This window comes from Capra hircus, chromosome 27 (genome assembly GCF_001704415.2).
Source record: "Capra hircus breed San Clemente chromosome 27, ASM170441v1, whole genome shotgun sequence".
NCBI lineage: Eukaryota > Metazoa > Chordata > Mammalia > Artiodactyla > Bovidae > Capra > Capra hircus.
This window is the reverse complement of record NC_030834.1, coordinates 8,155,848-8,170,423: the sequence shown is the minus strand read 5'-3', so window position 1 is coordinate 8,170,423 and position 14,576 is coordinate 8,155,848. Positions and strand designations below refer to the sequence as shown.

Below are 14,576 nucleotides of genomic sequence, written 5' to 3'. Positions count from 1 at the left end.
AACCATCCCCTCAGCGGGATTTGCAAGAACCAGAGGCGGCATCACTGCACGTCCGTCTCCTCACTCAGCCTGGGTCTCCATCCCCATCAGACTGGACGTGACCTTTCTTAATCTCCGTTCTCCCAGGTGGTTATTTGTCAAGTGCCTGCATGTTTCAGCACCGCGTTTTCTCAGACTCCCACAGATAGTTGACAGCATAGCTCTTCAGAACCTGCGGCATGAGCTTAGACAAAGCTACTGCCTTTCCCAGAGCTGAGCGAAGTTCACCAGCTTGGCCCCAGCGTCTGATGAGACTGTTTTTTTTCTAGAAAATTCCTAGCAGTTAGCTGGTGGGAACTTTCCCTTACTAACCCAGCAGCATTCAAACGCTCTTCATTTTATCTAACATCCCTTATGAGGGAGGCTAAGGCTAACTCAGGATAATCAAGGGTTGTGAATAGCTAATCAATTCAAAAAGAGTTATTTAGCGCATGATTAGGAATGACTGAAAGTCTGCGGACTTTCAAGCAGACAACAGGCACTCGGGCTAAGTCACCTAAAGGCACAGGCAGCCCTAAAAGGGACACCGATTGGGAACTGCACATGTACATCTGGTCTGCGGAGCTGAGCCGGCCAGAGCTCTTCCGGCCCGCGGCTCTCTCCCGGCAGAAGCACCAGCTGTGTACTTGCCGTAAGCTAGCTCCCTGGCGTTGAGACCCTCAGAAACCCTGTGCGGCAGTGCCCTCGTTTTACAAATTATACAACGGACGGTTCCCTACTCCTAAAAGGCTCCGTCATTTACTCAGGCTGATGCAGCTAGAAGTAAATCCAGCTTCCAAGCTCAGCTCTGTCTGTGGATTCAAAGATGCAGCTTTCTTTGTTTTACCTATGGGTTCCTTTTTTCCTTCCCCCCCTTTCATCCCCTTCTCTTCCTTTCTCCTTCCCTCTTTCTACTCCTTCCTTCTATTTTTTTTTTTTAGAAGCCAAATGCTTTTTTGAACCAAACAGCACACAAATCCAAGCATATAAACCATCCCAGAGACTTCCCTAGTTGTCCAGTGGCTAAGACTCTGGACTCCCAGCACAAGGGGTCTGGGTTCAATCCCTGGCTAGGGAACTAGATCCCACAAGCTGCAATTCAGACCTAGCGCAGCCTAATAAATTAATTAAAAAAAAAAAAAACATGCCAGAGCAGAGTCACATTGCTTTATTCATCATTGACAAAAACTGGAAACACACCACGTGACCTGCAACAGATGAGCAAACTAGCAAGCTGGTGTGCATGCCTATAGCGGAACATACTCAGCTACAAACAGGAGCCAGCTCTGATACACACTGACCGCGGATGAACCTCAGAATGCTTTTGCTGAGTGAAAGAAGCCAGACACCAGAGTGCACACTGCCTGATTCCACTGACATGGACATTTAGAAACGCTGAACCCAGCTGATGGTGACAGAGAGAAGTCAGGGTTCCCCTGGGGCAGGGGCCGGGGGCTGATTGCAAAGTGGCTGAGGGAAGCCGGCCTATTTCAGGGGTAATGAAAACGACTCTGCACGTGGATTGCGGGGTGCTGTTTCTAGTTGTCACCACTCACTGAACTTCACACTTAAATATGTATAATTTATGGCTTGTAATCACACCTCAGTTTTCACTTTCATGCATTGGAGAAGGAAATGGCAACCCACTCCAGTGTTCTTGCCTGGAGAATCCCAGGGATGGGGGAGCCTGGTGGGCTGCCGTCCATGGGGTCGCACAGAGTCGGACACGACTGAAGTGACTTAGCAGTAGCAGCAACATCAGTTTATCTGTGCTGTTTTGGTTTGTTTTGAAAGCAGAACTGCTTTAATTGAGGAGGAGGGGGGTGCTCAATCCCATCCCTTCCCTGACCTCTTTAGTGGCCTGTGGTTCCCTAAAGGACCCCGGAGCACTCTGTGGAAATCTGTATCTTCCAGAGGTGGTTGGCCACCCCAAGCTGCTCCACACCGCCCTAACACTGCCCAGCAGTGGAGGCTTTGTAAAGGGCGCGAGATCAGTTGTTTCCATGTAAAGCACCTCAGCATCCTTACTGCAGGCTGCTATAAGGGACAAGCTGTCACCGGCAGGAAAGAGGCTTCTGGTGTAGTTGCAGCCTCTGTATTGTAAAAAGGAATGCTGGTGCGGAATGGGGAGCTAATAAACGAAGCTAAGGGATTTCATGAGCTTGGGTGTGTGTGTGTATAACTTTGCTTTGCACCACTTGGACGCAGGAAATGTTTTGTTTTCTGCTTCTCAATCAGATTGCCTCCGGCTCCAGTCTCCACTGACCAGAGCGACGGGATGAGCAGGATATGTTTTCATTGCCTTGGGGCGTGCAGGAGTCCCGGGGTGTTGATCCATCCAGAGGATTTCAGGAAGCAGCTCTGTCCTTAAACTTCCTGGTCCCAGCTGGGTTCCCAGTGCCCAACCTCTAAGGTCCATTTCAAAAGCAAAATCTTTGATCTCCGGCTGGGGAGGGAGGCCTTGCACCAGGCCCTCAGTGGACACCAGCATCTGCCTCCCCATCCAGCTTGAGGCCAGGACCCCATGGAGCCCTGGGCACAGGAGGGCTGGTCACTGTGGCCTCCAAAAGCCTGCAAGCCTCTTCCATTCTCTCGGGGCCAAGGGACCCCCTTCTCTGCTTTCCATCCCCCCTCCTTCCCCAGGCGGGCTACCTAGATCTCCTCCATTCTTCTCCCCAGGACCGTCCACCCTGGTCCCCTAGTGGGTCTGGGATGGCCAGTGTGGGGCAGTGGAGTGGAAAGGTGGGGAGCGGCCAGCACACCCCATCCTTGTTTCCTCCAAAGGGAGCAGGCAAAGAGGGGCTTTACTCTTCCTCAGTGAATCTGCAGCTGGGAAAGGAAGACTGACAGGGGCCAGCTTCCTGATGAATATGAGAGCTGGTATTTATGTTTGCGTAAGATCCACGAGTTAAAGAATAGATTTATCTCTTCCACAATTGTATCCCCTGCCCTCAGCTTTGTCTAGGTGATCCATAAATACTGAATGAATGAATGAAAGGTCAAGTGAATGAATGAACAGGAGACGCCCGGAAGACACACGCCACACAGGAGCTGGTTATTATCTTTGGGAATCGGAATTCCGTGGAGGACTATCCCTTACTATTATCTATTCTTCTGTATTATTTGCATCACATAAACTTGTGTTTAGTGACTCTGTAATGTTTATATGTGTGTGTGTGTGTGTTAGTCACTCACTCGTGTCTGACTCTCTGCGACCCTATGGACTGTGGCCCACCAGGCTTCTCTGTCCATGGGACTCTCCAGGCAAGAAGACTGGAGTGGGTTGCTAGTCCCTTCTCCATGGGATCTTCCCAACCCAGGGATCAAACCTAGGTCTCACACATTGCAGGCAGATTCTTTACCATCGTAGCCACTAGGGAAGCCCAGAGTTCATATAGTCTGTATGTAAAAACTTTCCAGACTGTAAGGAAGATGCACGTGTAAAAGCTTTATTATAATCTTACCGTAAGAGAGAGGCTCTCTGACATGGTTCATTTTTGGTGGAAGTATATTTTTGGATGATAAAATGTTAAAATAATGGACTTGAGCCAGACTCAGAAAGGTCAGAGTGTTTGCTTAAACATCTCTAGATATGTGACTGACAGCTGAGTGGGAGGCTCGTCTCACACACAGCTTACTTGTTGTACATTTAATGAGAAAATCACTTTAGCATTTTATCAGAAATAACAATATCCCAGGAGATGTGACTGATATCCATGTGAATTGCACCTCTTCCAGACCAGTTGATTTAGGGCTTGTTGAGCAGTTTAGCAACATAATCAAGGACCCAGGCCCGATCAGATATGCTCAGTATATTGATATTTCGTCCTCATGCTTGTTGGCTACTAGTCACAAGGTGGCTGCAGTTGCACCAAGTATCATGGCCTTGCACTGTATTCGAAAGTAGGAAGCAGCAAGGAAGGAAGGAAGCAGGAAAGGACCTTCCTTTTAGTAGGGGGAAACACATTTTCACAGAAGTCCCCCGATAGATTCATTAGTTTCAGGACTGAGATGTGGCTGCTAGTCTCAGCTTCCCTTTTTCCTCCAGCCTTCTCAACATGAGCATTTCTCTGATTTCTTTAGGCAAACTTAAAAGAGCTTCCGTGCCCTTACTGTACCTCTTGGATCCTTAATGATAAAATTTAATGCTTTCATGTCTTAAGTGCCTTTCTTCCTCAGTGAACCCCAACCTTTCATATTTTCATCTCCAGGCTCTGATATGAGTACGTTGCTCGTGTATTTTTGAATGAATCCGTGAATGACGGAGGGAAGGAAGAGGCTTTACCTCAAGTTCCTGTTTTTCTTTCCTGCCCACACCGTTTTTGACGATGATGTCAGCCCTAATACATCTTCTAGCCTAAAGTCTTGCATTTCAACTCCTCCTGGAACTGGGAGTCTTAAACTCAACACACGTAAAATGGAACTTATCATCTTCCATCAAAAATAAATCCTCTGAAATGGAGATGATATTTTGGAAATATGTCAGTTGCTTTTCTCCATTATAATCCCTCATGTGTGGTTTCTGACTACTCATTTGCCTCCGGGAGGGTTCAGTTGGTTGTGGGAGGAATGCAGGGGAGGAGGATAATAGTCAGCTTTTGAGTCTTTCAAAAACAATTGAATATTATGGAAAATTCCAAGCACATGCTAAAGTAGAAGAAGATGGAAGCCTTCCTATTCTCATCACTCATTTTCAACAGTTGTCAGCCTATGGTCCATTGTGTTCATCTGAACTCCCCCCAGGGGGTGCGATGGTAAAGAATTTGCAGTCTGCCAATACAAGAGATGCGGGGGTCACTGGTTCGATATTTGTGTCGGGAAGATCCCCTGGAGGAGGAAATGGCAACCCACTCCAGTACTCTTGCCTGTGAAATCCCATGAACAGAGGAGCCTGATGGGCTACAGTCCATGGGGTCGCAGAGTCAGACAGGACTAAACATGGTACAGCTTACAGCACTTATTGAGATAATCCAGAGATAACTACACAGCATTTGTACATAGATATTTTTTGCCTTTTTTTTTCTTTTAAGCTGAATGCTTCATCATTTTGTAAATGGAAGTAACTCCACCAGACCCTTATTGATACAATTGCTTTTTTGCCAGATTTTTGTTACTTTGGTGCTGTGTGAATAGCCCAGTACATATATCTTTTTAGTCTTGCTGCACTATCTTCCTGGAGAAGGCAATGGCACCCCACTCCAGCAGTCTTGCCTGGAAAATCCCATGGATGGAGGAGCCTGGTGGGCTGCAGTCCATGGGGTCGCTAAGAGTCGGACACGACTGAGCGACTTCCCTTTCGCTTTTCACTTTCATGCATTGGAGAAGGAAATGGCAACCCACTCCAGTGTTCTTGCCTGGAGAATCCCAGGGATGGGGGAGCCTGATGGGCTGCCGTCTATGGGGTTGCACAGAGCCGGACACGACTGAAGCAACTTAGCAGCAGCAGCACCCCAGCAGCAGCACCCTATCTTTGGGACAAATACCTAAAAGCAGGAACACTAGTTCAGAGAATAAATGCATGTGTAATTTTCATGGATACTGCCAAGTTCCCCTCCACAGGAATTAGACAAATTTGCAAAAAATTCCCACCAGCAACTCATGAGAAAGCCTGTTTCTCCACAGCTTGGCCAACAGAATATGTGGGCAAACATTCTGCCGTCTTTCCATCTGCTGGGTGAGAAATAGTATATCAATGAGCTTTAATCGGCATTTTTCTTCTTGTAGGCAAGGTTGAGAATCCTTTCAGATGGGTAAGGCCCATTTGGATTTTACCCTCTGTGACTTCTCTCTCTAGTCTATGTTTCCATAGATTTGTTGAACTTTTTCTTTTTTAATTTAGATGCTACTTTTATATCATGGATAATAACCCTTTGTCTATAATACTTTTTCCTGGCTTGTTATAATTTACTTATGGTACTTTTGCCATGCAAACTTTTTTTTTCATGTAATCAGATTTGTTAATCTTTTCTCTCACTGCCTCCAGTTTTTAAGCTCCAGAAAAGTTTTCTCATTGCGTAAGTTACAGAGGAATTCTTCTAGGAGCTGGAGGGCTTGATTCTTCATATTTAAATCTCCGATCCTTTTGGAACGTATCTCAGTGTACCATCTGAAGAAGGGATCTAATTTTATCTTTTTCCACATGGCCGTCCAGGTATCCTTAAACCCTCTATTGAAACGTGTATTTTTCTCCCATTGACTTGAGATGCCTCTTTCGTTAGAAACTAAGTTTCACATGCAAATAAATCTTTCTCTACATTTTCTAGTCTGTTCCTTGGCCTATGTGTCTATTTCTGGGTCTGATTCAGTGAGAGGGTTTTATAATATTTTCCTGTTTTCCCTGTTGTTCTTTTTCAGGGGCTTCCCGGCTATTCTTGGTTTCATGTTCCACAAAATAAATAAACTATTTATTCTTTTTATAGTTTTTAGGGTCATATACTTCACAATCAATTTAACTGTCATGACGGTTCCCTGGGGGTTCAGCTGTAAAGAATCCTCTGCAGTGAAGGAGAAGCAAGAGATGCGGGTTCAGTCCCTGGGTCAGGAAGATCCCCTGGAGGAGGAAATGGCAACCCACTCCAGTATTCTTGCCTGGGGAATTCTTGCCAGATAGAGGAGTCCGGCAGGCTACTGTCTGTGGGGTCACAAGGTTCGGACAGGACTTAGCAACTAAACCACCACCAACAACAAGCTTTATGAGATTATCAAGATCCCCGGCAAAGTAGCCAATTTCAACACCCGGTACCTACATGCCTCTCAGAGGAAATGAAGCTGGGAGGGGGGTGTGGTGAGCATTTGCTCAAGAGAGTGACTCATCCAGAGACTGACACTGCACTCGGGCAAGCTGGAGGGTGTCCTTTTCTGAACTTTCCAGAAGGTGCAGCCTCACATTTGGCTACAGAGAAATGAACAGGATGTGTTTTCATTACATTTCAGCGCAGAGGGCAAGTCAATTTTGTTGCGACTCCTCTTCTTGGTTTTCTTGCTTCTCTTAATAGCATAACCGTCCTCCTCTCTTCTAGATGGGAATCTCTGGCTGGCTTTGCCCTCCTCCTTCCCACGCACCATCTCACGGGCCGTCCAGGCCTGTCGTTTCCACCATCACGGTGTCTTCACATTTTCCAGGATAACAGATCGGCGGGACCTCAAGGCTCTAACCACTGGCACCCAGCTGTCATTTTCAAAAGACACACCTTCTTTCCAGAGCCAGGCCACTGTATACACACACGCACACATTTCTAGCCAATTAATTTTAACCAGTTAACTTTAAGGAACAAAGGACACCACCTTCCTCGTGGTCTCCCGTGTCCACTATACAGCATAAATGCTGCTGTGGTTCGTTGTATGAATTTAGAAGAAAGCAGTCTGCCTTCTCCAGACTGGGGCCGATCACAATTGAAAATGTATTTTCTGTGGGCTGCAGATAGACCTCTCTTTAATAAACATCTACATGCATATTCAGAGATTAAAAACTAGTGTGTTTTCTCTTAAAACCAGCACGTTTTATCTAGGAACATTTTTAGAATTGAAAAAACACGCTCAGATTCTACTCCCCGTGTGTGGCAAGAGTAACAAGCACCAGAAGACTTGTCCGTGATGTCTTTGTCACAGCAGCCTGAACTGCCAGCAACCCAAAGGCCCGCCAGTGAGAGAATGGGTACAGATCCCTGAGCGCATCCCTCCGGTGGAATTCTCCGTGGTAATAAAGAGATCAGACTAGGGCCAAACACATCAATATGGATGATATGCAGGCTTGAACATGGGTCAAAGAAGCAGATTTAAAAAAAAAGGGTATACAGGCATAGTTCCCATGTTTATGAAGTTCAAGACAGGTAAAGCCACGCATGGTGATAAAATCAGAATAACCTTTGAGGGAGGGGGTGTGGTCTGGGAAGCCGGAGGAGGAACCTTCAGGGGCTTGGAAATCATTGTATCTTCAGCTGGGAGATGGTCACCTGGGTTGCAGCTGTGCAAAGACTCACTGAGTTGTGTCTTTAGTACTCACACACTTCCCTTGATGTATGTTACAATTTAATTTAAAAAAAAATCTCAGAGGACCTTCCCTCCTGAGTCCTCCAGGACAGCAAACTTCTCCAAGATTCCCTGACCGCCCAAGTATCTGACATGGGGAAAGCGCACACTGCCACGTGTATAACAGGTAACTAACGAGAACCTACTGTTCAGCACAGGGAACTCTCCTCAGAACTCGGTGGGGAGCTAAACGGGGAGGAAACCCAAAAAAGAGGGGATCTGTGCAAATATATAGCAGATATGCTTTGCTGTACGGCAGAAGCTAATACAACATTGTAAAGCAGCTCTACTCTAATTAAAACATATTTTTAAAAAAGAAGAGCCGTGTTCTTCATCAGCCAGGAGCCGCAGACCTGTGTGTTCTATGTAACGGCGCCCCCTACAGCACAAGATGGACCCGTGTCTTAATTCCAGGCAAAATGGAATTTCTCAGCCTGTTTCCCACGTGAGTGAGGACAGCCTGGCTCGATTCAGCGATCAGAAATTAGAACGTGGCGGGTGATGCAGGACCTCCTCCTCGTGGCAAAGCGTACATCCGGTTTCTGAGCTTCTAAGGGTGGGAGTCACCCCCAGATTCTTGTTTTACTTTCTCCTTCATGCTTTCAGCACTGGCTCCCCTGAACAGAGTAGGGAATCAGAATGAACGGACGATGCGTGGTGGATGGACAGATGTATGAAGGCTTACGTCTCCAGTAAAACAGCTTAACCGTCCTTCCTAGGACTTCCCTGCAGTCCAGTGGCTAAGTGCTTCCAATGCAGAGGGCACGGGTTTGATCCCTGGTCAGGGAACTAAGAACCCACATGCCGCCTGGCACAACAACAAAAAAAGAAAAACAAAAATGATCCTTCCTAAATGCTTGCTTTCTCTGTGGTGAGTCCTCCGCAGGGCTTCGTGATTAGAAAAAGCCTCTCTCATCCTCTCTGCTCCACATCTATTGTGTCTGTGATAAAATATAATTACATCTAAGTGGTATTTTTCTCAGGGTTCCTCTTGGTTGAAATATGTCCTGTTCTCATGGTTTGTGTCCCATGATGAAATTTTTCCAGGGATAAGAGTTGGCTTTTAATCTCACATTTTCTTCTTATGGGAATTGGCAACATTAAGAATCAAGTCAGTTTGAAATTACATATACATATATATATATATAATACATAGATATACAGATAGATAGATACTTGGGTTTTTCACCAAAGGCTTCATGTGTAAAGCCTTTCTATGTGAGAAGAATGAATTTCTCTTTAGAACCAGCCTCCCCTTACCCCCCAGCCTGGGAGCCTGGAAAATCAAGGTCCCTCCACCCAAGGGAGGGGGCATGGGATGACTGAGAACTGCTTCCAGGCTGGTGAAAGCTCAGCCTGCGACCGTGAAGGGAATTGTTTGATTCAAGGCTGCTGTGTCTCTAGGATTTGTTAGAACTGAAGTGGTTTGTGTTTTTAATTTATCTTTTTGAAGTACAGTTGATTTGCAACGTTGCATTAATTTCTGCTGTTCAGTTCCGTTCAGTTCAGTCACTCAGTCGTGTCTGACTCTTTGTGACCCTGTGGACTGCAGCACTCCAGGCCTCCCTGTCCATCACCAACTCCCAGGGTTTACTCAGACTGTCCATTGAGTTGGTGATGCCATCCATTTTTCTGCTGTATCCATATTTCTGCTGTACAGCAAAGTAATTCAGTTGTGAGAGTTGGACTATAAAGAAAGCTGAGCACCCAAGAATTGATGCTTTTGAACTGTAGTGTTGGAGAAGACTCTTGAGAGTCCCTTGGACTGCAAGGAGATTCAACCAGTCCATCCTAAAGGAAATCAGTTCTGGGTGTTCATTGGAAGGACTGATGCTGAAGCTGAAACTCCAATACTTTGGCTACCTGATGCGAAGAGCTGACTCATTTGAAAAGACTCCGATGCTGGGAAAGATTGAGGGCAGGAGGAGAAGGAGATGACAGAGGATGAGATGGCTGGATGGCATCACCGACTCGATGGACATAAGTTTGAGTAAGCTCCGGGAGTTGGTGATGGACAGGGAGGCATGGCATGCTGCGGTTCATGGGGTTGCAAAGAGTCGGACACGACCGAGCGCCTGAACTGAACTGAACTGACATTCTTCTTCATAGTCTTTTCCGTTACGGTTGGTCACTGGATAGTGAATAGAGTTTCCTGTGCTGCAGAGAAGGGCCTTGTTGTTTATCCATCCTACATGTGACAGTCTGCATCTGCTAACCCCAGACTCTCACTTGACCCCTCTCCGCCCCCTTGGCAACAAGAAGTCAGAACAGGAGCGTTTCTGGACTCGCTTGTCCACTTCAGCACTACTGGTGTCCCGAGGCCGCAGGCTGAAGAAGCTCCACAGATGCCTGCTCTTCGCCACCTCCTGGCACATCCAGGACTCTCTCTCACTTTATCTGACACCTGTCCTTCACCCTGCAGAGAACTGGACTCCAACTGCGTGTTGGGTCAGAAGCAGAACCTGCCCTCAGCACGCTGACGTTTGGGGCAGAACGAGTCTTTGCTGCAGGTCCCTGTGCCCTCTGGGGTGTTTTGTAGCATCCCCGCTTCCTCCCTGTCGGAAGTCCCAGTATGACACCCAAGGTGGCCCCCCGTTGAGAGGCACTGAATTAAACTGACCAGATGGGAGTGCCTGTACTGAAAACCCAAGAACTGGCTCCCACTTGTCTCTGCCCCGAACTTCCAACACCCCCTCCTGATAAGCCACTGGGAAGGGATCAGTGAGAAGTGGACCCCACGACTCTGTGACAGCCACTGGGTGGGGTAGGGGTAGAGGGGGTCAGATATAAGACGTAACAAAACAAAAACATGACGACAATGGCTGGTGTCCAGGGCCTCTTCTGCCTGGAGTCAGGCCACAGAGAATTCACACAGAATCGCAGAGCTGGTGAAATCGAGGAGCGTTTAATCAAGCTTTCTCAATCGAATCTAAGGGCCGTAGCATTTCCTTTGTGGTCACTCGGATGTAGAAGGAAGTGAAACTGAAACCTCCCCAGTTAAGTGTTTTTGGTGATTCAGTTCATGGGTTCACAGATGACCCACGTGGCTAGAGCGCCCAGGTGGGCGGAGAGCCCCAGTGGGTGTGGCCGCAGTGAGTGGACACCGCGGGCTGGGAGGCGGCCCTCCCTGGGGCAGACTGCCCCTGCTAGGGTTGCTCTGCGCCCGGGGTCATCTTGCCACCACGATTCCATCTGACACCAAACTCTTTCTGCTTCTCGTCAAGGACCCTGCCTGGCTCCTTAGCTATGGAGCAGGCACAAGACCAGGTTCACCGTGGCACCTCAGCCCTGGCCACAGTGGCCTGGGGCCAAAATCCCTTTATGACATCTTCAGAGTCGGGAGAGAAGCCTCCTTCCCCTCGGGTCGGGGCTGTTGAAAGGCACACGTGAGGCTGGCTTACCCGGTGTCATATTGTCCATCACGTGGAGAAATCTGTCTCCACTCAGGGAGGCCAGAGCATCACCTGGGGAGAGGACATCCTGCTGACTTTGAGCCCTGCTCCTGGCCTCCATGCTGCCGCAAATCCTGATCACAGCCTTGCTGAGTACACAGAGCCTCATCTGACTCCGCAAACCCCCCAGGACCACTGAACTAAGTCTCCCCACCTTCTCATTCTAAGCAGATGTGAGCTGGAGTCATAGCGGTTGTGAGAAAGGGCTGGCAGTTCTAGACTGGAAATGTCATTGAGGACAGGACTCTGTCTCATCACTTTTGTTATCAGTCACAGTTTCTTTTATATATTTATTTATTTTGGCTGTGCTGGGTGTTCGTTGTGGTGAGCAGGCTTTTCTCTAGTTGTGGCAAGAGGGGCTACTCCCCTAGCTGTGGCGCGTAGAATTCTCACTGCGGTGACTGCTCTTGTTGCAGAGGACAGGCGCTAGGCTCACGGGCTCAGTAGTGATGGCACACAGGCTTAGTTGCCCCGAGGCCTGTGGAATCTTCCCAGACCGGGGGTCGAACCCACGTCCGCCGCATTGGCAGGCAGATTCTGAATCACTGGACCACCAGGGAGGTCCATCAGTCACAGTTTCTATCACAGATGAACCTCACAACTGGCTTTCAAAAGGGTGCTTGTGTATTCAGTTGCTAAGTCGTGTCTGACTCATTGTGAGCCAATGAACTGCAGTCTGCCAGGCTCCCCTGTCCATGGGACACTTACTGATTAAGACCGAATATTCTATTCTGAACAGCGGCAATTTGTAAACAAGTCTTCATGTGGTTGAGATCTTCACTAAGCCAGAAATCTGCCTGCTTCACTGTCCCCAGACGCACACGCCTTCCCCTTGTCTGGGAGGGCCCGTGCGCTCGGGTAAGGACATGCTGTCTACAGCAGGGCACCCTGCTCGTCTCCGAGGTGGTTCAGCAGACATGCTGGACATGGTGCCCTTCCTCCCCTCAGAGGGCCCTTCTGAGGCCAGTTAGTCTTTAAAGCATCAAAGGGCCGTCCTGTCGTGGGTCTACCAGTCTGCAGCCACTTGCTAGAGTCTATAATCCTTGGACAGTATTACCTTTGTAACACCTATATTAGCATTTAATTAGCAGTTAATAAATATTATCCATGCATACAGTGTCCAGTAGATGGCACATGGAAATCGAGAACTCATTCCACGAACTTCAAGTTCCAATTATTTGAATGTTTGCCATGTCACTCTTGGGGCCAAAAAGGTTTGTGTTGTGGAAGGGAAGGGGGATCTCTCTGTGGGCCAGATGCTTCATCTGCTGAGACCCTTTTCCCACTATTGAGGCGTTTGTTTCTAGCCCTTTAGCGATGAAATTCCATATTTCCAGTCTCACCATTCAACGGTCAGCTGGGTCCTCAGTTCATCTCCAAAATCTACAATTCACAGAAACATGAAACAAAGCACACCAACCATGAGAAAGAAGGATAATTTCTGTTTTCTTTTCTATGAGCCTATATGAAGAGGCCCTGGAGAAGGAAATGGCAACCCACTCCAGTACTCTTGCCTGGAAAATTCCGTGGACTGAGGAGCCTGGTAGGCTACAGTCCATGGGGTCACAGAGTTGGACATGACTGAGTGACTTCACTTTCATACGTATCTTTGTTTCTCTGACATGTATATCTTACTTTTTTGTTTAATGCAAAGGAGAGGTAATTCTAAAACCTGTGCCTCTGATTGGCAAGAAATTATAAACTGTTGTCAGCAGTTGCAAAGAACAAAAAGTAGTACCTTACCCTCCCATTTTGTCCTTTTATAAGCCAAAGTGCAATCGCTTTGTCACTTTGGAAAAAGATGGATGTGGTTTAAGAAGCTCCCAAAGATTCACCCAAATATCCACTGCTTAAAACCTGATTCAGAATTTGCTTTGTTGTGCCTCTTGGCTTAAAAAAGCTGCAAGTAATTTTGAGAGGGACACGGCTTGCCTTGTGGGTAAGACGACCGTCCTATAACATGGAGGGTTGGACAGAAGTCAGTAAGGAATGCATAGATATGGGAGCAGAATAACAGAGAAAAAGAAAGAAGGGAGAGTGAAGGCAAGGGGAGAGGATGAAAGAAGTCTCCACAAAACATGTAGGAGGGTTTCTGTTTCAAAGTATTGGGTTACCAGCGCGAACTTTTTGGTCAACCCAATACGTTTATGCTCTCTCCTTCATTAAGTTCTCATTAAGGATTTTTTAAAATGTCAATTTCTCAAATTTCCTTAATCATGTATATTAAAAATGCCAAAGCCCCGCATGGCCACTATCAAACATTCAGAAAATAACAAGTGTTGGTGAGGATGTGGGGAAACTGGAATGCTTGTGGACTGCAGATGGGAGTGTAAAGTGGTTCAGTCATTATGAAAAACAGCATAGAAGGTCCTCAAAAACGTAAAAATAGAACTACCGTATGATCCAGCAGTTTCGCTTCCAACTCAAAAGAACGGAAAGCAGAGACTCAAAGAGACATTTGCAACCCATGTTTATAGCAGCATGGTTCACAAAAGGCAGAAACAACCCAAATGTCCATCGATGGGTTAATGAATAAGCAAAATGTTGTCCATACAGTTAATGGAATATTATCGGGCCTTAAAAAGGAAGGAAATTCTGACATAGGCTGCAACATGGATGGCCCTTGAAAAAACAGTGTCAAGAGAAATAAGCCAGTCACAAAAAGACAAATCAAGCTCTATCATTCTGCCTGAGAGAGAACTAGAATGGTGGTTGCCAGGGCTGGGATGGGCGTGGGGGGTGGGGGGTTTTAGTTTAATGGGAACAGAGTTTCCATTTTGCAAGATTAAGAGTTCTGGGGGCAGGTGGTGGTCACAGCTGCACAACACCGGGAAGGTACTTAACACAACCAAACTTAAACACTTAAAAATGGTCATGATGGCAAATTTATGTTGTGTGTATCTCACCACAATTGTTTTTAAAGCCCGCAGCTCAAGAGTCATGTCCCTCTTCTGAAGTCTAGAGTCCCACCTGCCAGATCTCCACGCATCACCCTGAATGTAGTGGGTAACACCTGGAACCTTGTTGGAAACTGGGATCTTATGCGAACCATGAAAGATCCATTCCACGCCAGACCTC

At 47.1% G+C, this 14,576-nt stretch overlaps 1 protein-coding gene across 1 annotated transcript in view; it reads left to right on the top strand.

Moving 5' to 3' along the window:
- CHRNB3 (cholinergic receptor nicotinic beta 3 subunit) overlaps nt 481-14,576 on the top strand; it is a 53,748-nt gene continuing 39,652 nt past the window's right edge. Inside the window, exon 1 of the mRNA XM_013975473.2 lies at nt 481-670. Within this exon, the coding sequence (XP_013830927.1) occupies nt 481-670 (190 nt within the window). The remainder of the gene's footprint in view (nt 671-14,576) is intronic.